This window comes from Manacus candei, unplaced genomic scaffold (genome assembly GCF_025592945.1).
Source record: "Manacus candei isolate 608988 ecotype Guabito, Panama unplaced genomic scaffold, ASM2559294v1 h1tg000014l, whole genome shotgun sequence".
NCBI classification, from domain to species: domain Eukaryota; kingdom Metazoa; phylum Chordata; class Aves; order Passeriformes; family Pipridae; genus Manacus; species Manacus candei.
Window position 1 is genome coordinate 47,779,029 of NW_026138062.1, and position 26,417 is coordinate 47,805,445.

General features: G+C 36.1%; 1 protein-coding gene across 24 annotated transcripts in view; it reads right to left on the minus strand.

Moving 5' to 3' along the window:
- Window positions 1-26,417, minus strand: part of DLG2 (discs large MAGUK scaffold protein 2) — a 1,004,454-nt gene that overhangs the window by 371,173 nt on the left and 606,864 nt on the right. For all 24 annotated transcript variants that reach the window (XM_051779210.1, XM_051779204.1, XM_051779229.1 and 21 more), the window contains one exon: window positions 6,944-6,994. In XM_051779210.1, the coding sequence (XP_051635170.1) occupies window positions 6,944-6,994 (51 nt within the window). The remainder of the gene's footprint in view (window positions 1-6,943; window positions 6,995-26,417) is intronic.

Sequence of the window (26,417 nt, forward strand, 5' to 3'; positions counted from 1 at the left end):
CAAAGGTTCAAGGGAAAACCACATGCTTTCTTAGCATTTGCCCTGGATAAATCAAATTCTTCTGGCAGTGTGTATTCTGAAGCAGTCCAGACCATCCCTATCTGTACATCAGACTAGTCCTCCTACCCTGTCCCTCTTTTTGGGATAGTATCAATGCTGCAGCTGTGGGCAGCTCACTTGTTCTGCTTCACCTTGTTCCTTAGCAATATAACTATTAACAGCAATAACAATACATAAAAATATCTTGTTCGCATCTCTAAGAGAGAGATCATATTTAATAGCTGTTCCATCACTGCACTTGGTCTTCAGTAAGACAGTTACATGGGTTTATTGAATTTCCAGTCCCAGACACTGAATGTGGAGAATGACAGCTAAGAACACCAGGCAGGAGCTTCTGTGCCTCAAAAGGCACAGCCCTCTATCTCCCAGCTCTTCTGTCTTTCCATGCATACTCCGGACTGGCACGTTTTGTACCTCTACCACGCACAGGTGGAACAGGGCCCCACAAGAAATACACAGCTCTACAACCAGGAATAGTTTCAGCATAATGACTCTCTGACAGAATAAGAACAAAGAACAAAATTTTCCAGTGATTAGTTATATTTTGGGTACCAAATTAGGGCTGCTCTGAGGAGAAAGAAAGTCACATGATTTGGGTGAGCAATATTTTAAAAAATCAGACTGTTCCAAGGAATTTTAATTTAGGTCATGGAACTAAAGCAAACAAATTCTGTAGTTGATTTGGAAAATGTTGACCTGGCATTTCAGTATTCCATTAGCAGGACTGCACACCAGGCTCCTTCAGTTCCTTTCATCAGCTCACTCCTGCACAACCTTAGGTCAAAGCAAAATCTGGTAAGATACAACAGATGAAAGGAGACAGACCTTGCTTCAGCCACTGCATTCAGAGGCAACTGCCCTTTCCAGTACTTACAAACCCCTCTGAAGGTAAAAAACAGCCATTGACACAACTGCCTGTCAGTCTGAACTCTAAACTGTGATTGGAATTAGAACACAGAAGAGAATTTCCCGCACACTGATTGCATCCACTACACCTTTATTTTCAAGGATCTTTCTTAATTTATTTTTTTCATTTTATAGAATTTTGTGTTATATATACACACAGAGAAATACACTACAGAGACTCTATATGGATACTCAAGAAATCAGTATTCCAAATTGTCTGCACAGCAATGAAAAATATGGGATTCTCATTTTCTGCTTGCTGATAACTCAGTTCCATACCTAGATACTTCTGTCTCTTCCTGTAGGTATCTTCTGTGAAAAAAATCCCGTGGGTGAGCTTTATAGCAATAGACACGTATAGGTCAGTATTCTACTATGAATCTGGTATAAACTAGTCAATAAGAAGGATTCTGCCTTTAAATTATAATCTATTTCAATCTGAGGCTGCAAGAAAAACTACCATTTAGGAAGCAGGCAAATGTAATAAGGGCACACAGAAAGCTTTCAACTGTGAAGAAATCATTTACAGTTCTGCAAAAATAAACACTCAGAGAGCAACATTGCATTTGGAGGAGCTTGGCAGGTACCTGAGGGACGCTCACTTAGACATTTACTTTCTCCTGCTGGAAGATGTCAGACCACTCCACTGGGGCTGTTGATGGTTGAGTATTGATTTGTGCACTCTGGGTTCTCATAAGTCATGTGTCTACAGCACACGCTTTTAAACTTCGAAAATACTTTTTCCTAGTGGCCATTTCTTGACCACTCCCTTCCACTTTATTACTTCTGAAACACTTAAAGGAAGGCTTTCCTGGCACTGCAGTGTCCTACAGACTCATTCCTGAGAGGTCAAAGCATAATGATTTATGAGCAACTGCTGTCTAACACCTTAAAAAGAGGTAGAACAAAGATACACTACTGACTAATAGCGAAAACCTTATTTCCCACGCATACCAGCAAAAGGTGATCTTGGTTGATGAGAAGATGGACATGACCTGGCATGAATGTTACCAGACTGCATCAACAGCAGGGTGATGAGCAGGTCGAGGGAGCTGATTCTCCCCCTCTTTACTCAGCACCTGGAGTGCTGCATTCAGCTCTGGGGGCCCCAGTGTAAGGATGTGGACCTGCTGAGTGCAGAGGAGACCATGACAACGATCAGAGGGCTGAGCATCCTCGAGTTGTTTAGCCTAGAGAAGAGATGGTTCCACAGGGACCTTACTGAAGCCTTTCAATACTCAAAGGGGGCTTATAAGAAATATAGGGACAGACTGTTTTTTAGCAGGGCCTGTACCTGTTGGACAAGGGATAACTGTTTTAAATTAAAAGAGGGTAGATTTAGGCTAGGTCTAAAGAAGAAATTTTTTACAACGTGGGTAGTAAAATACTTGAGCATGTTGGTCAGAGAAGTCGTGGATTCCTCATCCCCGGAACCATTTAAGTCAATGTTGGACAGGGCTCTGAGCAACCTGATCTACTGGAACGTGTCCCTGCTCATTGTAGGAGGCTTGGACGAGATCACCTTTAAAGGTCACTTTCAACACAAACCATTCTATGATTCTATGATCTCTACTAAAACAAGATGTATAGTTAAGTATTAAAAAATAAGACATCGAGTCAAATTAAATCCTTGAGTCATTGAATACAATCTAATTCTCACTGCTCTTCATTGTTCAGTGGAATGCACCTGTTTATATTTTTGCAAACTTTTACATTTGCACAAAGGAGATTAGTGATGAAAACAGTTTCTTTGGTTTACAAGTATCTAAAGTAAACAAAAACTGAGGTTTGGAATAAATTCTTTACTGAAATGTGCAAGAATTTACTTTTTTTTTCTGTTTCCTCGGAAGTTTTAAATTTTAAAAGTTTACTTATGATTAGTTATAGCCTTTTTAGTTGAGATTTGAATAGGTCCTTCTATTTGGTGAAATGTGAACTTACCCTTTAGAGACCTATTATCTTGAACCAGAAAAATTAAATCTTTTCATGGTGCTTGATGTCACTGAACTATCAAGTCAAAGGAAAGAAGAGACAGAGTAGATTTTGAGTCTCTCCACTGAACAGAGCATGTGGTGGATAGAGAATTAAATTTATCAGGGTTATCACAGCACATTCCAAGATGATAAATCATCACTGAGAATTTACTCTTTTGGAATATGATTCTATGAATGTATTTAACCTGGTTTTCTAAGGAAAAAATTACACTATGTGAGCATCCATGTCTGTCTCTCCCTCAACTGTAGTGAGACCAATAACAATTGCAACCAATCTGAAAAACTGAAAAAGTGAACAGGAAACAAAACAACAAATTCCTAAACACTTTGTAAAATGACGTGGTTCATTAAAAAATGGGAACATTCTGCCGTGTAATCTAAATTGTTATCACAAGCCAGAAAATCCACAGGAGTATAAAAGAAAAAGAAGTAGAGACATTTGCTGCATGTCTCAACCTTGGGAAAATTCTCAGTTAGAGCTGGACCTGTTCAAATACCAAGGTCATTCAACCTCATGATGTAAATGCTCTGGGAACTAGATGTCTTTAATTCCAGTGTTGATAGAATTTAATTTTTCTAAGCATTCTATTCCACGAAAAATAATATAATTTTCCTTTTATACAGCTACCGAATAAAAAATATGTGCTGAACATGAAAACAGCCTTACTAATCATAACTGCGCTCTTTTTTCCTAACATCGAAAGAGTAGGCGAGGTTAGATGAGCAAAAAAGCACTGAGATTTGAACTCAGATGTTGAACTTGGCATAAATCCAATACGAATCGTTAAGTGATCCACTGTCTCCTTGTCATCAAGGTAACTATTTATATTGGCTGATATTCCATCAACCTCTATTAAAATCCTCTCTTCAGCATATGTCTCCAAGCATGGTACTGTATGAAGGAGTCAATCAATTAAAACTTTCCTCCAGCTCAGGGATGTTAGGCTAGCCTTTGTACCAGAGTCTACTTGATTATCTCTTACACTGACCACTGATTTACAAATGCAGATAGGTCTCTTGATAGCACTAGATAAGTTTTTCAAGTCCTGCAGTAATGGAAGACTAACATGACTGCACTAATATGAATCGTCTTATGTAGAGTTTCCTTTTTAAAATGTCTTTAATATTCAAGCTAGAGCAAATTGCTTATTTTAAAGAAATTTTTCTAATTGTGCATTTAGACATTGGAAGTTTTTACTAATCATGAAGTTTTAGTCTACACCTGGACACCTGGATCTGCATTTTATGCCTGTAAGTTAGCAAAGAATCTCACACACATTTTTTTCTTTGGTCTTTTTAATTTGTCTTAACTATGAACTGTTATTCAAGTATGTTCTTATGAGAGCTCTGAGAATTGCTTATTTAACAGTGGTCCCTGTGGGTACAGGGATTGGTGAAGGTACCTGAGAAGTGGCTAGCACAACTGTAGAAGAGGATAAGAGCATTCACTACAAGGAGGGCTGGCAGAGGTATACTTACAACTTCTTTAACACCTGGAACAGCACTGATCATAGATTTAAGGTAGATCTGCCTCAAATTCATTGTCTATCTGAGCTCTCCCTGAAGCCTTTTAACTGTAAACTGGGACACAACATTTTAAATAAAAACAGCTGAACAACATTATTTCAAAGAGCAAAAATTAAAAAAAAAAAAAGCTTTCCTCACAAGCCCACTGTATCCTTGAAGTCATTTATTGGTATACCAGCTGGATCTCAGCAAGCTCTGCACTATCCTTTTCCCCAGAACATTAGCAGAGTTTGCTCTTGGCATTTTTGGGACTCTGCTAATCTGCTCCTCAGCTCCACATGGGACACTTTCTGCCAACATGCACACAGTGGTCTTATTTTTCCCTAAGGGATGGAGACATTTCTTCACTCTGAGGCAAGGTTCATATCAAAGGCAGTAACTCTCTTCAGCAGATCCCACGAATTCATGTCACCTATGGATGAAGGTGATCTCCTACAATTAAATTAATGGTGTCTATAGAGACTGTGAAGTGTTTTGAATTCATGAATTCTTTACCACCTCCCCTTTCATTATGTTATTAAAAAAAGCAGGTAAGAGTGCAAAAGCCCTAATATACCCTCAAACAATTTGACCATTTCAAAATGTGGATAAACAGTCAGGAAGAAAATATTTGGTATGTTTGGAGATGCAGAATCCTGTAACTTGAAGAGCTAGAGTAAAATATAAAGTTTATTACCAACTGTTTGGTATGAGCAAACTACATTTTTCTCTCTCAACAGCAGCAACCTTAATACATTTTTCAGCTTTGCCATTAAATACAGAGAGAAGATTCTCATCCAATTTCTAAAAGCAGTTTTGTGGAAGAAAATGGGCAATCAACATCTAAAATGTCTTTTTTTCTGAAAACGTTTTTAGTCTGACATAAATGACAGCTATTTAAAGGCAATCACTTGTGTTTTATATCTCACACAAAAACCAGCAGACACAGTATTCTGCCTTTGAGACATAACACTAATACATGTGACAGAACATTTCGAGCAGTAATAATCAGAAGCCACAGATCCAGCAGCATCCAGAAAACAACTGAAATATTTTCCATTAAGATCTGTATCTCTTTTTGCTATCCTTGTTCAGTCTTTAACTGATATTATGTTGCATTATGACCAACTAATTATCTGCATCTGACAGGTACAGGAGATGTAAATCACATTCATTCTGCAATAGGTACACTGATAACTTACACATCTGTTAAAAATAAAGTGGTTTCAAAATATCACCCAGGAGGCATGTGTTCTGTTCAGTGACCTTTGGAAACTCTAGTCCAATGAATAACTAGTGATGCGCGAGTAAGTTGAGAGGCGGTAGATAAAAAGTGCCTATAACCTTATATGTTATCTGTTATGAGGATGGCTATGACAAAAAGATATAATGCTCTTTCATAATTTGCCCGAGAGAGCAAAATCAATGAGAACATAAACTTGCATCCCTTTAAGTTGAATGGTTATGGAATTCATTATCCTGGACAATTAAAAATATAACATGCAGAAGAAATGCAATGGATTATATAATATAAGTATCTAATTTAATGGTAATTTGCTACCTTACAGGCATTTGTTCATATGGTATCAGTCACATCTTGATAAATCTGGCCTTTCATTCAATCATTTTATGTAAAAAGGGGCTGAACTGTGCTTCAAGATGGAAAAACTTCATATTACCAGGATGTTGGTAGAATACTGAAGGAATTCAGTGATGACATTCTTGCATCCATTAAAAATCTTTGTAAGCACTACGGCACATGACAAAGCTCAGAATTTCTCTCTCACCCCATACACAGCCCATTTGGTCTTGATCTGGTGTCAAACAAAGTCCGCAGTGTAAAGACAGTAGCTATGTAACCAAAACGCAAGGAAAAAACACCACATCCAGGAAGATATTATGCAGCACAAATTTTAAATATCTTTTTTTGGTGCTACTTTTAAACCACACTACAAAGAGAGCCTTCAGTGCAAGCCCTGATTATAGCTCAGGTAATTCAGCCTTTGAGAAAACACATCCTTTACATACAGATATGGTCTATAGCTTTTATGTAGCCACTTAAACATTAAAAACCCTTTTGAAATTTTTGTTTTATAGTATTACACTACGTGTCCTCTATTATGCACATGTGCAAGGAAAACTAAGACCTTTAAAGGGAAAAGATGCCACAATTCCAATTGACAAGCTAAAAAGGGAGTTACCAAGTCCTGCAGGCTCTTCACAATAATCAAATGCCTAGTTGAGCACTGACAGAGTTATGAGGAAGAAAAGCATTTTGAATACTGTCTGCAAGTATCTACACCTCAAAGATCTTAATATCATGAAAGGAATATCCTGTCGTATCACTTGCATTTTTATAGTTTATAATAAACAGTGGCCACCTTTATTCAAAATGTTATTCTTAATCACATTCAATTTCATAATTGCATTATTTTTATTACAGTGTTCTCCTGTAAGAGAGCATAAATTATACTTACCCTCTCCAAAGTAATTTCTTCAAATTCATATTCAATTTCTGTTCCATTGACCTAAACAAAATAAAATCAGAAAATTCCTTAAATGCACATGGAAGGTAACTTCATAGTCATGCTGTACAGCTCTTCCAGTATCATCAGTTTCCTGAAGCATATTTTTCAACATAGAGGTGAGGATTTCTGAATTGTAGACTACTTAGTTCCCTTTGTCTTGAATGGCATGTAATCAAGCCTATAAACTTGAAAACAGTAAAAGTTCAGTATGTAACGAATATGTAAGTTCCATATGTAATGCGATTGATATTTGACATAATGTGTTTGTGGACTTTGTGCAAATATTTAAATAGTTTCCAAGGTAATAGTTTCATGTCAAAATAGAAGACCTGTTTCTAAAAATTTTTCTCACAAATGGAAGAAAGATTATTCATGCGTTGTCTTATGAGCTGCAATTTACACTGCAATACAAAAACAGACCTGAAACTCATAGTATTTATGTAAAAATCACTCACTGATACATAGACTGAAATAGATCTTGTTTACTATATTAACCTAGGGCAAGAACATGACAGAGGACCTTTGAAATAGACAGCCAAATAGCAAAAAGGCATAGAATGTTAATGTAATTCTTATGCTGAGTCTCAGTGTCAAAATAAATTAAGCTACAAAATGTAGAGTACCAAAATGGATTGCACTGGACAAGAAATCTATCAGCTGAAGACATGACACTGATTTAAGCAGTATTCAGAAACCTTGTTCCAGTCTGATATGGATTTTTTTTGTTCCTCTAGGCATGTCACTTAACATCCCCTACTTTTATCGTTTCTTAAATGGGTAGAGTACCGCATCTGAGAAAGCCACAAAGGCTGACTACATTGTAAGTAAACTGCAGAGCAATGAAAATACTTCTCTCATTAAAATCTTAGAAGAATTTCAAAGCATCACTTAGCTACAACCAGTCAGCATTTTTTTGACTTGGTCAAAAAGTATTGATTAACTAAAAGAAAAATAAGAATCATGACGCTTTAGTTTTTGTGATGATAGGCTATGTCCTGGAAAATAGTTTTGCTTTAGTGCTCTACTTAATGAAAAAAATATTTTGTGAGATCTAAACTGAAGCAAAGCATTAGGATTGACATGATCTTCAAGGAATAGATTTGTTATTTCTCAGAACAAGAACATTTATTACGCCTCCCCACTCCCAACTGCTAATTTTCTATATTAGATTTCTAACTGTAATTAGAAAACGCTGTACATAAATCATTCTTTATCTAGTCAAGCACCTTTCAAATGTAATTAGGTACTTCTCTTATTAATATTATAACAAGGTACATGCATCTACCAAACAAAAGCTTTCTATAAAATCCACCAACTATTTAATTTGTCTGCATTTCAAGATCTTATAAACCATGAAATCAGTAACAGAAACACAGTCCCCAGAACCTGTATTAAAAAGGAAAGAGAGAGAAAAGTCCAAACAAACAACCCATGCTTAACATTGAAATGAAAAGACAGCATCAATGAATAAAATATTTAATATGTGCATAAAATTTGTATTTTTTACTTATTATGATCTGGTGATCACATCACACTACATTAAAATCAGAGATGAAAAAAATTTACTATAGGATGTGTTTCCTGTTCTATGTTATCACTCTATTGCTTTCTGCACTGAGTCTTTTATTATTATAGACAACTGACTAGGTATGAACGAACAGCTTTATAGCTATTCCATTTTTCATCCTTTCTTGTCTAATGATAATGAAATCAAAGCCATCTATATGTCTCTGTTTTCATAAAATTCTCTTTCATCTTAGTTGGTGGATAGCTCTGATCTATGTCTTCAATTCCTCAATCTTGCTCTATAAAGCTGTCTTTGCTTCACTGCTTATAATCGCTTTTCCTTTGCATTAAAAACTCGTTAGTGCAGCAAAATGGGAAAAAGAGGGATATGAGAAGAGAGCAACCTCTGTATAAAGATGAAAGGACAAAACACAAGCTGAATACTCAATTTGTATTTACGCACAAACAATGTATTGCTTATGATCATCTGAGGGGTTTCTATTATCATCCATAGTTGCAATTCTGAAAATGCTTTCAATTCAAATCGTGATTAATCACAGCAGAGTTCCATTATCAGATTCCACAGCATCAAGAGTGATATGAATTAAAAAGCTGATCTTGATCCAGCTCCTTTTGTTTAAACATATATATCTGCATACACAGTCCACTGCTCTGTTTGCCTTGCTGGTTGTTCAGCAGACCAATGCAGTTATTTCGTAAAGGATCTAATAAAATACTGCACCTACCTGAAGCAGGTGCTGTATATAGTACCATTCATTGCTAGCACCATTTTGTTTCATATTCAGACTCTCTGGCTGCACCTACACTGCTAAATTATAGTCAGTTTTCAGCCAATTCTCAGTGCTTAAGGCTGTTTCTGTCTGGAGCCTACTGGAAGCAAATAGCCAAGAAGTGAGCCAACAGTCAAGCAGGAAGAGAATCATGGCTCCAGCCCTGGAACTTGCTTGACTGTCCTCTCATTTAGCAGCATATGGACATACCCTCTGTTTTTGTACATTTTAATTTGACAGTCTCTGGCCTGTCAAAGCAACTAAACAAGCTCTCTGAATCTGCAACTTACATTTCTTGCAAGTAGTGGGAACCTGTCCTTCTGTCTCTCTTATATGAGTTTTCTTAATCCTGCTTTTATATGAGATTACAGTAAGAACATACAGCAATATTTACTATAGCCTGCATGATTTTAGATACCTATGAAAAATTCCAAACAATTTCATAGAGTTTTCTCTTCTACACAGTCAAAGAAATCATCAGCATTTCCCATATGTTCGGGAAAATTCTTTCTCATCTTTCAGGAGTGCAAGTTCAACATGACAGATATCTTTAATCTCAAGTAACTTTTTGTATTTATAATTCTGAAATGTGAGGTAGTCATCTAACACTTTATACTCAGGTGAGAAAAAACCAGGCACATGGAGGTCTTAATTCATTTCATCCTACACTAGAAATCTCAGGTAGGTGAGATGAATTGTGCCTTGAGGTTTCCTTTCACTATGTACAAACAGAGTCTAAAAATGACATGTAAAGTTTGGTGAGCACTTGCCTTAAATCTGTTTTCTCTGCATTTCTCCTGGCTATAGACTGTAACAAATTTCTGCTTAAGGGATGCTGTATGTCTTTTATAATTATACAGCAGTGAAAGATCAGATCTCCGGTTAAGCAGCTTTCCTGATTGCTTTTTTAGGCTTGTCTGGACCCGTAACTGGCAGCTCATGCATGACATGATATTCAGCACCTGCTCCCACATGCCCAACAGTTAGGATATCCACCAGGAACAATTCAGTCTTTTCCCTTTCCCAAAAGCTCAAAGTCAAGATACATTGCTTGTGGTTTCCCTCTCTGATTTGGGACACTGATGTCCACTCTTCTGAGAAAGAGTGCTTAACACCACCTGTGACAGTAATGGGCCCACAGGACTCCAGCAAGAGTGGGTAAGAGGTGCACTAGATGAGGTCCGTGGAAGGACACCATCAACTGCACCCCTTCTTCAAGGCACAGAGTCCAGAATAAAAATGTGTCTCATCCAGGAACATCTTTTTATTTTCAGCAGCAAAAAAAAAATTACTATTGACCAGGACAAAACATAGAAGTGCTACATGGGAGCAGGTCTGCATGAAATCTTGAGGTAATTTTGAGGGCCTCTGTTACACTGCCAACATACAGGTCTAATGCAAGAAGTTTCTCGGTCTCCTGACCTTACATATGTTCATGATTCAGAGAGTGATGAATATCCAGCCCTTGTAGAATAAGTTACCGTAGTTTAATTAAGCGTCAATGTTTAAAACAACTGCTTCTAAAGGCAAGGTAACAGTTGCCCTTCATTTACAGCTGCAACTGTTATTCTGGAGGACTCTACCTAACTTTTACAAGAAAATGTCTTTAAGAAAGAGATGTAATGTATGGTAACTATCTAGACTTCATTATTCAAGAGAGATTTCCTGGTGGAGCTCTCTTCACTGTTAGTGTTCTCTTATTTTTCTAAGACGAAACCTCTAGTCATCTTCCAATGACACTTACTTTTAGAACAATGAAAAATAAGGAACAGGTAAAGAGAGGTTTTTATATACTATTTTGTAAAAAATCTGAAATACAGCCTAGCACACAGAACATCTAAGTAAAGACCTGACAAACCGAGATTTGTTTGTTCCTTTATGGGAAGACTTGTACTCTGACTTTCCAGGAAGTCTCTCCTTTACAGTAGTTTAAAGGTGACATAAGCATCTGAAGTAGTCCCTTAATGAAAATCAGTTCTATAGATGCTACATTCCTAAAATACTTGAGAAAAACATTCTGCTGGGTTTTTCATTTTCTGCCACATACTGTGACATTTTATTAAGACTTTTTAAGATTTTTTTCTACATAATAATAATTTGATACTTTTTTTTTTACTTTTGCAATTATTTGATTTGATGGACCTGTTTATACTCAAAAAGTAAAGCATTGCATAATTCTTTTATGCCATGCTTCTACCCATCTTCAACTGCATCCACCCACTCAATAAGACATAGATTTCACCATATGAATTTTAATGATAAGCAGTGTATTATGATAGTGGCAACACCATCAAAACATGTACAATTTATACAACTGCAATATTTCAAAACCACTGCCCCTTTCCTTTCTAATAAAAATTGTCTTTAGAGCTCTTTGTTATGCTTAGCCTTATTTTTAAGAAGAGATTGAAAATAACATCTGTAGACTTTTATCACAAACAAAACTCATTTTAATCATATTTAATTGAATATTGTTTTTCAGCCATCTTCAGGAAAGAAGACTGCTTCTTTTACTTCTATTATTATATGCATAGGAAGATAACTACCCTTCAACATGCAAATTTTATTCCTTTGGCTTTATGGTTTTACCAGTTGTCTAATCACCCAAATCCCAGCAGAATACAAGATTGCCAATCTCTTGTTGGGAAAGTAACGCCAGGATATATTTGTCTTTTAAAAATTTCCAATTTGCTGTATAATTAGAGATGGTCCTAGAATCAGAAATCATAGAATGGTTTGAGTTGGAAGTGACCTTAAAGATCATTTAGTTCCAACCTCCCTGTCATGGGCAGGGTCACCTTTCGCTAGACCATGTTATTTTACATTTCAGAAACATCAAGGCCATTTGGGTAATTTAACAAGTATAAGATTTAAATAGCCCTTCACAATTTCTGTTTTGTCAGTAAGACCAAATAGTGATCCTTATTTAGACTTTTTACACCTCTAGATTTGTGTTATTTCTTCATTAATTGTCAAAGGAAAGTTGCTGATGTTCTTTTGATATTGCTTTCCAAAAGCATTAGAAGTTTCTTTTCTTACTGTATATAAACATATAGAAAACACTCTCCTGATTTCTCTGACTTTAAATGTGATGATTTTGTGTTTTCAAGCTGTCCTAAAAAGGCTACCAGAAAGTTTTTCATGCTACTCTTCTCCATCTGAGCGAGTACATTTTATGGACTTTTTATATAAGATATCCCACATCTATTTTTAATTACAGTGCATAACTAAACCCATTTCCTTCTTTTTATCCATATTTCCTTTAGGCAATAAGGACAATATGTTAAGTTCCTTGAATCAAAATTTACCATAACCTAAAACTTTCTTGTCATAATATAACTGTTCTGGTATGAAGAGTGAAAAGACCATATGATTTTGAAAGGAAATTATACTTTATCAGGAACAGGTCTTTGTGGATCCTTCCACAGATGCCTACAGAGCACTCAACCACCCGTCTCTGTACACCCTTTAGGGAAGATATTGACCTCAACACGCAAGAAGCAGAGCTCCAAGAAGCCAAATCCAGCTTCTGGTCAACACCTGCAAAAATCTGCAGTGCAGTCATGATCAACTTGTGCTCTGCTCAAAGGGTGCTTTATTTACTCATACTTTTCTTCTTAGATGTCTCCCACATCCTCCAGGACTTAATTTTTAGCCTCTTCTTCATTGTTCGTGTACCATACTCATCATTTCCTCTTTCTGCCTCCCTCCCTGTTACCCTGGGTTTTCTTGGTTTTCTTGTTTTCATTCCCTTAATAGAAAAGGTCGTTTGGAAAGTAGCCATTATCAGTCTTCTCTGATTGATTCCCAAATCTGTAATTTTATCTTAGTCTACTTCATTCCTCAAATCTTGTTCAGAACAGTCATGTTTCCTGTATCTATTGTGAATTACCATCCCCCACCTCTAATCACTTCTCAAGTCTCCAACTCAGCCTCCACTGCTTTCTCTGATTTTAATTCCTTTCAGTTTTTTTACTTGTCTCTTCCTTCTTATTACCTCCCAAATTTGTTCTGTTTTTCTCTCATACACAGATGGACACACACATGTACTAATTTAAACATACTTTATCTAATCCCCTTTCAACCAAAGCATTATTCATGACCAGTTTTCTGCCTTCTCATATTTTCCAACTAAACTTTAAACATAATCTTCTCCCACGACTCCTATTAAGTCACGCATACACTCCATGTTCCTTGATTCTTTTCACCAGTGTTTCACCTGCTTAACTACAGTTTCAAAATCTTGTCAAAATAAGGGATTCTCTTCTTGTTTCTCCTACTTGTTTCTCTCACTCTTCACAGGCCTTTTCACTATTCAGCAAAAATTTAGATTTTTTTTCCAGCACTTTTGTCACCATTTAACTGACACTTTCTACAGTATGAAAAACAAACATCTTGATACCCTCCTCCTAGGTATTCTTGTTATTTTATGAGGCTCACGTTTTGTAATAACACACTCTTTTTTATGATGTGAGCCTTCAATTTTTCCTTCATCTTTTTGTTTCATCCATATTCTGATGTTGGCCATACACTCCACAGAAGAAAAGTGCCCATACTGTTGTAAGTGTAAGCACTTGATACAGCTAATGCAGATCCAACACAAAACTCCCAGTTTTATAAGCATAGCACATGGAGCAGATCAAAGCCGAGATCATGATTTCAAACAGGGTTCACAGTAAATGGAAATGAAATTACATCCATGTTGAATTCCATTTAGGCTAGCACTTCCAGCTTGTACAAAATTAGTACCAGCAAAAGAAGAAGAATGCACAGTTCAGCTTTGGTACTTACAACCTTCTCTCTTATGCTAAGAGAAATTCATATGTCATCATATTATATTAACTGTCTAACAAGTAGATATCTAAGTCAAGCAGTCATCTAGGTTTTTTTGTTTTTTTTTACAGGAACTGGAGAGAGGATGGAATTGTCATTTGAAGAACCTGTGTCTGCCCACTGACTATATGGAGACACTTTAGACTTCTAGGATTTGCATCCTAAAAAAATTGTTTCTTAAAATTTTGGCAGGGGATTTGGAACTAGACAATCCTTAAGGTCCCTTCCAACCCAAGCAGTTCTACAATTCTATGAAAATTCCTTGTATTTTTGTATCTTAAATTTAGAATATACATCAGTGCAGAGGACTGGATCCAGTAATCTCTTTCCACAGAACTACATTCTTTCTTGTACAATTCAGATCATTTACTATACAGCTACAGAAGTTCACAGTCACTTAGCCTTTCATTTTCTAATGTGCTTCTGCCATTGCTGATATGGTAACATATGAGCTATCATAAATGCTCAGTTTGTTAGGTTCTTCTGTCTCTCCTCTATTTCAGTTTTAGAAGAATATCCATCAAACCTGTGAAAAATTCGAACAGTTCATACATTTCCAGAAATTATTTTCCTGTGTAATCTATCATTCCATGCACAAGATACATAAAAATGGAAAATTGCTGTTACTTGATTGACCTTATTCCATTAAGAAAGATTATAAAGTACTTGCAACTAGGGACTTATAAGGTTATTTAATAATTTTAATACTAAAATTTGCATGACTTAATTTTAAAAGTTGGTAACTAGTTAGAGTGTTTAAAAGGCAAACATTATTAAATTAAACTGTGGGTTAAGTTTGATTCATTTAAACACTTAAGATAAAATTGTGTCTCAGCTTTAGGGAGCAATCACTAGCATACTGGTAAAATTCTAGGCAAAGAAAGAATAGCACTAATTGACTTCATTCTTTCATATCCATGACATGCTTATGTGGCAATCATATTATGAAAATAATATATGATAGATCTAATAGGTATGCCCCATTTCCTCAACAAATAAATATGCAACCAACATAATCTAATCTCTTGCAATTTGCTAAAACGGAACATACTCTGACTCATGTTTCTGTGGCTAAAATTGTCTCCCAGAATCTTTGTTTAGCTTTGAGAGTTAATACTCCTTTCACTGCTCTCTCACCCCATGAAAAAAAAACAACCCATAATCAAAGAATGCTCTTCATTTTTTTTGTTCTCATGTGTTAAATCTGGCAGAGTACTGAAGGCTAAGCTATACTGTCAGTAGCACTGGTGCAACCCCATTGGTGTCACTGGGCTTGTACTAGTTTAACTGATGTTACATTTATTCATCTGTGGATGTACTTACACCAGCAGGAGGGAGTAGCCCTGAAAAAGTAAACAAAATACTTGCACGAATTAAAAAAAGAAAGCGTAATAAAGATTATTCATGTACATAAAGTATATGTGCATTTAAAAATAAATGTTTATGTATTCCACAGGACAATCTTTTTATGCCTGACTCACTTTAATTTTTATAGCAGCAGAAAGGTTCACTATTTCTCTTAAAATCTTGGAAGACTCTTTAGTGTATGTACAGGAAGGGAGCCACAGTCCTTTGCACTCTGCAATTAAAAGCAGAGCAGAACAGCTCCCTCATGCCTAGTTAATTCTGCTGCTGGTTTTCTACTCTTCACCCCAAGCTCAGAGAAAGAAAATTGATGTAACTGTGGTTCACAGGGATCAACCCTAAGAAGAAGCTAATACAGCCTGACTGACCATTACCAGTCACTATCTAAACCTAGCCAAAATTCAGAAAACTGTTCCAAATGCTTCTCAAGATTTCTTGGTAGGAAAAAAACTGGTTTGCATCAGTTTGAGAGAATTTCAGTTTTTCATAAAAATTTCTTCAACTTAAATCTAAGGAGAGAGGGATATACCACTTCATCCACCTTCAGTCTAATTTCCAACATAATAATGAAATCTTGAAAGTTGAACCTGACAGTTACTTTGCAAATAATTTCTATGCATTGCCTCAATATTCTAAAAAAACCTGAACCCTTTTAATATTACGTATTAACTACTGCATACAACAGAAGAGATGAGAGATGCTTTACTGAAGCACAGAGGAAAAAGCCAAAAGAAAGCTTGAGAAAAATGCTGACACATAATGCTCTTTGAAACAAGCACAAAAAGTTGCAGTGCACAACAAGCTCCTTCACTTTAAGAAAGCAGTGTTGGAAAAACTTATGGTAGAAGAAACATTCTAAGAATATTTTTACGACATTAAAATGCACAACTGCAACACAGAAGTACTTTGAAAATGTTTAATGCCATGCAATACTACTTTAAAGTGTCAAGTATCGCATCATCTCTCTCCAGAAGTAGAGCATACATTACCAGTTATATGAAGTATTTTTACTATGTTCTCCATAGGTTTCCTGACATAATGAAACCTATAACTTCCACATCTAAAACTAAACTGTTTGGCAGCAGAGATATGGAAAATATTCTGGTTATTATCTCAACAATACTTAATGAAGTTAATGGTCAGTGATCATCATAGCTAGATTTGTGTATAAATTATCTCCTGGACATCAAATTCTGTAATATGCACAGGGCCACTAAACAGATATTTTACTGGCCTTTAATACATTGTACGTGCTCTAGCATGTCTGTTCCACAGACAAAGTATTTTTCAGGATTAATCTTTTTCTGCCTCATCCTGGGTTCATCACAGGAGCCATCAGCCCATCAAAGGTGCACATGCACACATATGAGCACAGAGGCACAAGGGCAGGTGGAAGAATCCACCTGTCACAGATCCATCCCCTCCCTGGGAAGCCTCAGTCCTGTGGGCTCAGGGTGACACCCAGCACTGTGGGTCAGCTGGAGAGCACCTTACAGCCTGGGGAGGGTATCACTGCCTGTGGGGGTGGGAGACACTGCAGGACACAGGGAATGAACATCTTGGGATTGTAACAAGACTTATGAGATTTTTAGGTGAGGAACAAAAGGTGTGAAAAAAGTAGGGATAGAAGTGGTTTGAAGAGAAAGAAGCACAGGAAAACAGAGGGATAAGTGGAGAGAAGGGGCCAGTAGCATGTAGACAGAGTTTGTCAGTTCACTTCTCTGTCCAAGCCCTGTGCCATCTGAGCATCTTCTGGTCATGTCTTCTTTTAAATTCCATTTCTACCCATTTTTTGGTATAGAGGTGTTCTATTCTGAGTGTATGTCGGGGTCTGTGGTACCAGCAGCTGGAGTGCATGCGGGTGCATGTAGCAGTGGGTGGTTGCCAGCAAACATCAAGCTGGACTAGTTGCAGGGGAAGGTGAAGCAGTCAGAAGGCAGGACAGGTGTGTGCAACTGGAAGTAAGACAACTGAAGAAGCTGGCTACTGAAGGGACATGGATTCCATGGCAATTGCCCAAAAGACTTTAGGATCCAGTGTCTGACTGAGACACCTCTGTGTGTGTGTGTGTGTTTTACTGTGCAGGAGTAAGAACAAGGATGCAGGGCCAGTTACTGGATGGAATGCGTGTATAAGCTCCGCTACTGAAAGAATCATGCTGGAGGGATCATAGACCCACAGAGTGTGTGTATGTTGGTTTGTGCAAAGTGGGCTGTACCAGAAGCCAGAGGGGTTGCAGCCTCAAGTGCTTGCATACCCAGGGAACACCTTCTGGGACAGCAAGGATCTGGGGCCAGCTCTCCTGAGTCTAAATCCAGCTACTGGCAGTTTTCACACTGTACAAATGTATGTATGCAACACATGGGGGAGGTGGACACTATGAGGCCACTGGTGGTGCTTCTGTTTGTGTGAACACTGACTGCTGTGTTCTGTTCAGACGTGTATACTTTTATATGTGTTCTGTTTGTGCATGTGCTTACTGGGAACACAGGTTCAGCCTTGCTACTGTTGAGCTCTGTGGCATGGAGTTGCAACAGCCTTGCCTCTATCAGGCTACCAAATTTAGCAACCCCCTAACATCTTGTAATAATTCATGCATATGTACTGCAAATATAGCATTTTTTGCTATCACATACTACAACACCATGTGATGCTAAACTGAAAAAAAGTTCTTCAACTTTGCAGGCTCATGTTTATTGCTACGTACCTCCTATTTTCACCAAAGCTGAAAGATTAAAAATGTGACAAGAAAAGCTACTCTCACAATCTTTTTGAATCATTCTTCACTAAGAAGAAACAGCAGGGAAAGAACAGTGGCTAGAAAGAGATCTGGAAATTAAGAATGTGCTCAAAGTGTGTATCATGGTGAAGTACATACAACATTAAAGCTTTAATTTTAGTAAAACAGTGGAATGTCTACAAATGATAAATTAACTAGGTTTTAGTTACAGCCAAAAATCAAAAAGATGTGAAAATCAAGAACTGGGGAGAAAGTCAAGTATAATTTATTTTCCTTCAATAGATCTGCATATAGAAATCAATTTCATTTGAAACATATAATTGAAAGAGGGGTGCCCAGTCCTGACTAAGGATCAACATGTTTTATTGATGAGATCAGTCTCCTTAAGACATGAGAATGACTCCTGCATATTGGTCTTTATTTTGAAAGAAAGATGAACATCTTTCAACAATGTCAACATATATGGAAAAATGTTTATAAACTAAAAAATATTTTTGCCCTTCTACATGAAAATCAAATGCCTCAAGAATGAAAGAAGAACACTTCTCTGACTTATTTTACAAACCAACTTCTAATTAATACACAATGCCTCTAAAGAAAATGAAACAGTAATGAAAGCACCAGCTGCAAACTACACTTCTTCTCCTTGGGTGGAAAACAAAAAGGTCATATGGACTGTTGAAGACTTTTACAATTTTTAGAATAAGAAAGACCATTATTAAGATACCAGATATCTGCTTCTACTAAAGAGAAAGACTATGTTGGAATCAGAGTGATTAAACAACCTCGCACTATGCACATTATTTGAAAAATTAATATAGCTCGTTAGTATCAAGATAAACCCACAGTGTGCTATGCTCACCTTTCCATAACCTTTGCAAAGTCTAAGGCCTGGATCTGGACATTAGAAAAGATTAATTTTATTATGACCACACTACTGCTCACTTAAGTTGTGAAAAAAATAAAAGAATCCCACCTGCCAATATCCAATAAAGTGTTTCTGCCTAGCTAACATAAAACATCTTGTATTCAGGACAAATAATTTATGACTAAAAAGAATCCAAAATTTTAAACTATTGTCATCTTTATACAGAACAATTTACAGGTATGAATCACTCAACAGCTGATTGAATATGTTAATGCAAGATACAAAAAGAAATTCACTTCAGTTGTCAATTCCTTCTATTAATAATCTCAACAAAGTGGAAATTTATCTCATTTAGGCATCTCTACTTTATATTACCCTCAAACCAAGTCAATCTTCTATAGAAAATAATAAGGGCTGTGATTTCTAAGATCAGGAAAACAGATATTATCTGTGGCATATTTGGGTTTTCTACTCTATGCAGAAAGCTAGGTCATCTAAACACTGATTAAAAATGTAATTTACTATTGAGGCTCATTCACTAGATCACTGCATTAAAAGTAGCATGGGGTTTTATTATGTAAAATATGGATGAAATTAGTCATATTCCAAAACAGTCTACACTCACAACTTGCAACAGTAGGGACTTGACTTCAGAATATTTGCTGAAACTGTGCTAGAGTTGTGTTAGTTTTATAGCATAGATCAGCTAATCATAGTTTAACAATGGAGGAAAATGAGAGAGCATTTTAATGGATAATTTTGCATTTTTATTAAAAGATAATGGTGTTCATTTAGATCTTTTTATATTGCTGTAGGAAAAGAGTAAGAACATGCTGTAGCTAGTCAAATTTTTTAAAAGTTAACATAAATAATATGAAAAATGCTTCTATGAAAAACACAGTGGATAATGTTAAGAGCAATACATCAAAGATTATGAGGGAAGGAAATATTTTCTATCCAATGCTATTATTAATGATACCTTACGTAGTGCCAGGATAACAACTTTGCCTTGGCTGAACTTTAACAGGTAGCTTGCAAAGTAAAATATCAAAAAATTCTACACATAAAAAACCAGAATATTTTTAAAAGTACAAGGAAGAGTTCTTATAAAATAAATTTCAGACACCTTAAAGGAATGAAACACCATTGAAATCAAGCTATTCTATCTCCAATAATACATGAAAGCAATATTTTTGTTTTCCACTTTTCATCAAAATAAACTTTCTTTTCAATACTGAGTAGCTACTTTCTCTTTACTTCTTAGATTATCCAAGGTCAAAGGAACATGTCTGTCTCTGAAAGCAGCACTCTAAATTGTGCCTAATTAATCTGAAATCCTCCAAAATGAAGTCTTACGGCATAGGACAGCTTTCTTCCTTTTCCATAATTAAAACTATTAAGATGGTGATATCTGTGCTAGCTCTTTAATTTTTGACAACTACTTTCAGTTAAGTTCTACACCTTTCTAATACAGTGAAATCTACCTACAAGTGCCATTTTCTTGAATCACAAAGAAATTAAGTCTATAGACTTAATTCTCTTGTACTCTTTATGCTGTTTCCCAATTCAGTCCAGAGCTGTGACTTCATTACAATGTAAGTCAAAATAAAAATATCACTGTGGAAAAATAGCCTTGTGTACTTGAAGAACTTCATCAGCTTCTTAGAATCACAGAATAGTTTGGGTTGGAAGGGACTTTAAAGATCATTTAGTTCCAATCCAGTTGCCATGGGTCTTAATTATATATATTCTAACGAAGCATTTTAAGCAAAAGACAACAGGTTTGATGGCTTAAGACCATGGATTGCATTATAAAAGCTTATTTTCAAGAGGATATGTTAGCCACTGGATGTTTGCAAACCTACCAACTCAGCTTATTTTAGCCTGCTGCTACAACATCCAGTAACATTAGCAGTGTGTCTGTAGTGTAAAAAGTTACACTAAAATAAAAGCTAATTGAAGGCTATGGAGAGAAAGACGAAAACCAGATTCAAACTACATTTAATTTAGATCAATTTGGGCGATGTAATCCTAGCCTGACTCAGATCTCCAAGTGCTTCAAACAACTCTTGAGAGACATACTCTGCATTCTGCAGTATGTGCCAGCGTCATGGAAAAATTATGTAGGACAAATTAGAAATGAAGTATAGTTGAGTGTAGAGGAGGGGTATGTACACACTCCCCTACTCCCATGCGTATATAGCATATAATATTTTTCTTAGAGTGATAAAAATACCTGATAGAGCAATGCCTGTCTGTCTTCCCTACAGCAGAGGCTACAAGGATAAAAATAGTGGCCCAACAATAGACTTGCAAAAGCAAAGCACAGTACCTCTTTCAAGGGGTGTATTACCTTGTCACTCAAAGGACCATCTGCCTAACAGTGTGTAGAGGGTATCCAGAAGCCTGTTGTCAAGTTTAGTTGTTTGTCAAAAGGTTTGCTTCATAAACTTCACAGTGTTAACTAAGACTGGTAAACGTAGGGAATTTGCTTCTCAAGCACACCCATGATCTGGACTGAAATGCTAAAGTATTTGCGCTCCAAGTAGTCCAAATCCAAAAAGCATGAAGCATTACATCTTCTCTATGCTGTGTCTACTTGAAGCAAAGGACACGAATGAGGGTATGATATGCTCTCTGCATAAGTTCAATAAACTTCTCTCTCTCAGACTGCTAATGACAACATTTCAAACATCTACAGAAAGAACTTCTTGATTGAATCCTAAGTCCAGCATTATTCACAGGCAATTGAAAATGGAAAGTATTATAATTTTGCAGAATGGAAGTCTGAAAGAATAATTAGATATGTGACCAAAGGATGTTTTTACTTGTTGAATTGACAGGATGTTGATAATTCTACCTACATCCAGACACAATAAAGGGTTTCTGATTTTTTATGTAATATAAAAAAAATCAAAATATCAAATATGCAAAGTAGTGTTCATTCCTGGGAAAAATAAAAGTAATCTCCTAGAATCTTGAAGGTATTTTACTTATTTGCTTTTTCCCTTAGTTAAAAATTATGTCTTTGATGAGGTTTAAATATTAAAAACTACATCCAGAATTTAAAAGAGAAACCCATTAAAAACAATCACATTTTTACTTCAATACCACTTGGGCCCTTTTTAAAAAGATATTTCTTTCTAAAACTGTATATTTTAAAGGACAAGGTTTGAAATATATTCACTTTCAGGTAGAAAAACAATCGATATGAAATAGAGGCAAAATAAATCAGATTCATAAGATCCCTTCTGTACTTTTGCTGTACAGAAGCAGCATATTTTTTCTGTGATCCATCATACCAGAATCCATTTAGATCATCAAACAGCAAAATGAAGAATTTTCTATTTTTGCATGTTTAAGGGGAGTTGTTCATTAGTCTTGTATTGTATAGCACCTTCTTCACTAATGATCACAAAATATTTTATAAACAAAATCAATCCTGTCAATACTGCTATTATAAAAGAAAAACCTCTTATCCCACTGCAGAAACAATGACATGCAGAACACAGCAGTGATTGCCAGGGCAAACAACATTGCTGTAATACAATTCAAGGGCCAAAACAGAGAATGCAGCTTTGAAAAACTAGCACAAAGTTCTATCAGATTTAGCTTTTCCATTGTAATCCACATTAACTGACAGGCTGAGAGATGAGAATAAACAATGACCAACAAAAACGGGTTGTTAACAATCTGGAAACTGTAAGAGTCATTTGAGATAATAAGATGTGCAATCTGATTTTCAAGACTATGGTCAAACTAATTAAGAAAGAAGCAACAAATTTATTCTGAAGAGAAGTCAAAGGGAAAAAATATATACTTCTATATGATGATATTTTTATATATTTTAATGTACTATTAATAAAACCCCCCAACTCCGTGTGCTCCCTACTTTTGTAAAAAAATCAGATCCTACCCTTTTAGACCAGAATTTTTTTTTTACTCCTCTATTACAATTGTCTTCAAAAATTTGCTCGTTAGCCATAGTCACATATTACATTTAATATTCATTATGTAATGGCAAAACACATGCTTTACTGAAGAAATACATAAGGTCACCTTCCTCCTCCAACATATTATCTAGGTCTAGGCTGCACCTACATTAATATCATCCAATAAAAACCCTTATGGCACTGTGTGTCTCTCAGAAATTTGTAAATTTTCCCTATCCTTTTTATAGTCAGATGTGGCTCTGTGCTCCACCCTCCTCCCTCCCAGCCTGACTTTTATATTCCATAGCAGCAACCCTGCTCAAGTGATCACCACAAGTGATGGTCGGTCATGGATGTATCTGGACCTGAGGGCTGAATCTGGCTCAAAGTGGGTTTGGGGAGACAGTTAACAACACAATAGCCAAGGGTTAATTTGGGCAACCAAAATGTTGGTCAATGTCCAACTCAAGGCAAATTTGGAAGAAACTAACATCTGGGTCAGTGTGCAAAAATGACTATGAGTCAATCATCTTACTCCAAGAATAGCGGACAGCCCAAGGACTGTTGAACTCTCCTGCATGGCAGGGATGCCTCTCAAGGTTACTGCTCAAGGTTGAGAGATTCCTTGTCACATCAGATACTCACTAAGTGAATTAGGAATAAGCACACTGAAACCTGGCAATCTTACAGAAAGGGTGATTAAGCATTGGAAAAGACTTCCCAGGGAGGTAGTAGAGTCACTGTCCCTGGAGGTGTTTAAAGAAAAGGCTGGACATGGCACTTTGTGTCGTGTTCTATTGACATGGTGGTTCGGTCAAAGCTTGGACATGATGATCTCAGAGGTCTTTTCCAACCTAATTGATTCTGTGATTCTGTGATTGCATATACATAATCCTTCAGACATAAACCATCAGTAAAATCTCAGACTAAGTGTGGATCCAGCTGCACCTAAACTTCCCTCTGAGAAGTCTGGAATGGAACAGGGTCCTTTCTGAATCTCATGACTCCATGTGAGGATCTCCCTGAAAATTTTATCTGACTCTGTTCTCCATGCAGTAAATACTCAAATGTACCTTGTCATTGATTCTTGTTAAACTACTGCCACATTTACTATTGGACTTCATTAACTCACTCTCTTATATCAATAAAATATATTATTTCTTCTTACTTGAGAGTGAAGTGCATGATTCCATCCATGACATCAGAACAGGAAGAATTTATTTTTCTTTTCAGCCTTTGTTTAAGTTTTTATGTACCTCCTTCTAATGTGCTAAGTCCAGGTGCAATAGCTAGATGATGGAGAAGAAAGCTGAAAATTTTCCTAAACTCCCCATTTTGGCATCATCCTGCTCCCGCCTCCCTTGCCTGAGCAGGAGCTGTCATAGGGCACTGCCACACTCCAGGAAGGGTCTGAGCTCACAGTGTCCCTAAGCAGTGATGCACCAAAACAGCTGCACAGCCATCTGCATGGCCACGCTCAGGCATGTGTAAAACAATCCAAAGATTTGATTACAACTCACAAGAACATAACCTACATAGTTTGAAAATGACTTTTTTCAAAAAACAACTTGAGTGTATCTGCACAGAACTCAGCATAGGTGGCATGGTTAGCAAAGCAAAACAGCAATAAAATAACAATAACTCATAATAAAATAGTAATAATAAAATAATAATAACTTGGGAAAACAATGGGAGATTGAAGAAATATGAGGAATTCATTGTGACTGAAAGGAGAATAAAGTACATATTCCCCAAATCTTATCACTGTGACAAGATGGGAGAGGAAAGGGCAACCATGGTACCTGAGTGAATTTATTTAAATATTTTGTTAGGATTAAAAGAAAATAAAATTCCATCATGAAATAAATAGAAAGGTTCCCTTCAATTTCTTAAAGTGATACAACAAAACCAGCATTATAGCTACTTCTAAGTGAACCGTGCAGCTTTCTGGAAACTAAAAAAGAAATAAATAAGGCTTATTCTGTGCAAAAGAGAAAATGAGATGATTCATATGTTATTAAATTAATGTTTCTCATTATACAAAGAAATCTAAAATTTACAGCCAAAGAATAGAGAACAAACAAACTCCCACAAATGTTTAATTGTGCTTAAAATGCCACAGAATAATTCTTTTTGTACCATCGAAGTTTCCTATCAAATTTATTCCCCAAGCTTGGTGAGCCAAAGTTTTCAAATGACTGAACCTAGAAAAAGACTAATTAACTGTTTCTTCTGTTATTCACTGTAGGCCCAAATTATAAGGAATAACATACACTCTAATAGAATAAGGCCTTTTCTTTTATCCCATTTAAGAAAAGCCTATTGATGAAAACCATTTAGTTCCTCAAAGGATGATTTTTTTTCTGAACTATTGAGTTGAAAGGTTTGAAGAATGTCAACAGTATCAAAACACTTAATAATGTGATTTTAAATCATTAGAGTGCTATTGAGACAAATCACTCAGTTTGCCAGTTGTATACCAACCGTAAAAAGGAAATATCTCTCCGGTGGACCAATGGATACATGACATTTGAACATGCTTTGTGAATGCTAATCATTACTGCAAGGGGTCTCCCTCAAAAGCACTCAGGAATTTTTGGAGGAAGATGACAGGGAGGATGGGCAGAGCTGTTAATGAAATGGAAATGCATCATAGGTACATTGCATAAAATGAAACAATAAGACAGGTTTCTCATGCTGCTGAGCCAACAGTCTAATGAAATCATGAGAACTCTCCAACTGGCATGGAACAGTACTAAAAATAGCCTGACCTTATTTAGGGATTTATCAGGCTATTAGTTGTGGTTAGTAATGTCAGAAAAAAATACCATTTTGATTCACTAAAATTTGAAAGTCCATGCCTACTACAGTGTTTATTTGGAGATAATTTCTACATGGTATAAAATAGATTATTTAATTTTGTTATGGTAAGCACAATGGAAATTACAGTTATTTAAGAAAAAATAGATCTTAATAAAAGGAAAATTATATATTTTATCTTTTCAAGCAGCATTTTATTTTATTTTTTGCAAATACCTGACTGGAAAGCACTAACTAGTTGTCATGAAAAGCATCTTATAAAAACCTAACAGTCAGAAATAAAAAAATATTATATCAGAAAATTTTAGTGACATATCACTTGCTTATACATTCACTTGCCTTTTAATTTTATTTAACAAGTTGATTTAGAAACGTTACTCAGATTTCTGGAAGGCACATTCAATGGAAAGAATTAAAGGACAACCATCTAAGACTAGAGAAAGACAGGATATGGAAAAAAGAATGTGAACATTGGAAACATGACCCAATTATTAAGATCTAAAAAATTCTTCCAGTTCTTCCCATCAGTCTTCCTGGACTCCATCTGTACTTGGACAATGGGAGCTGA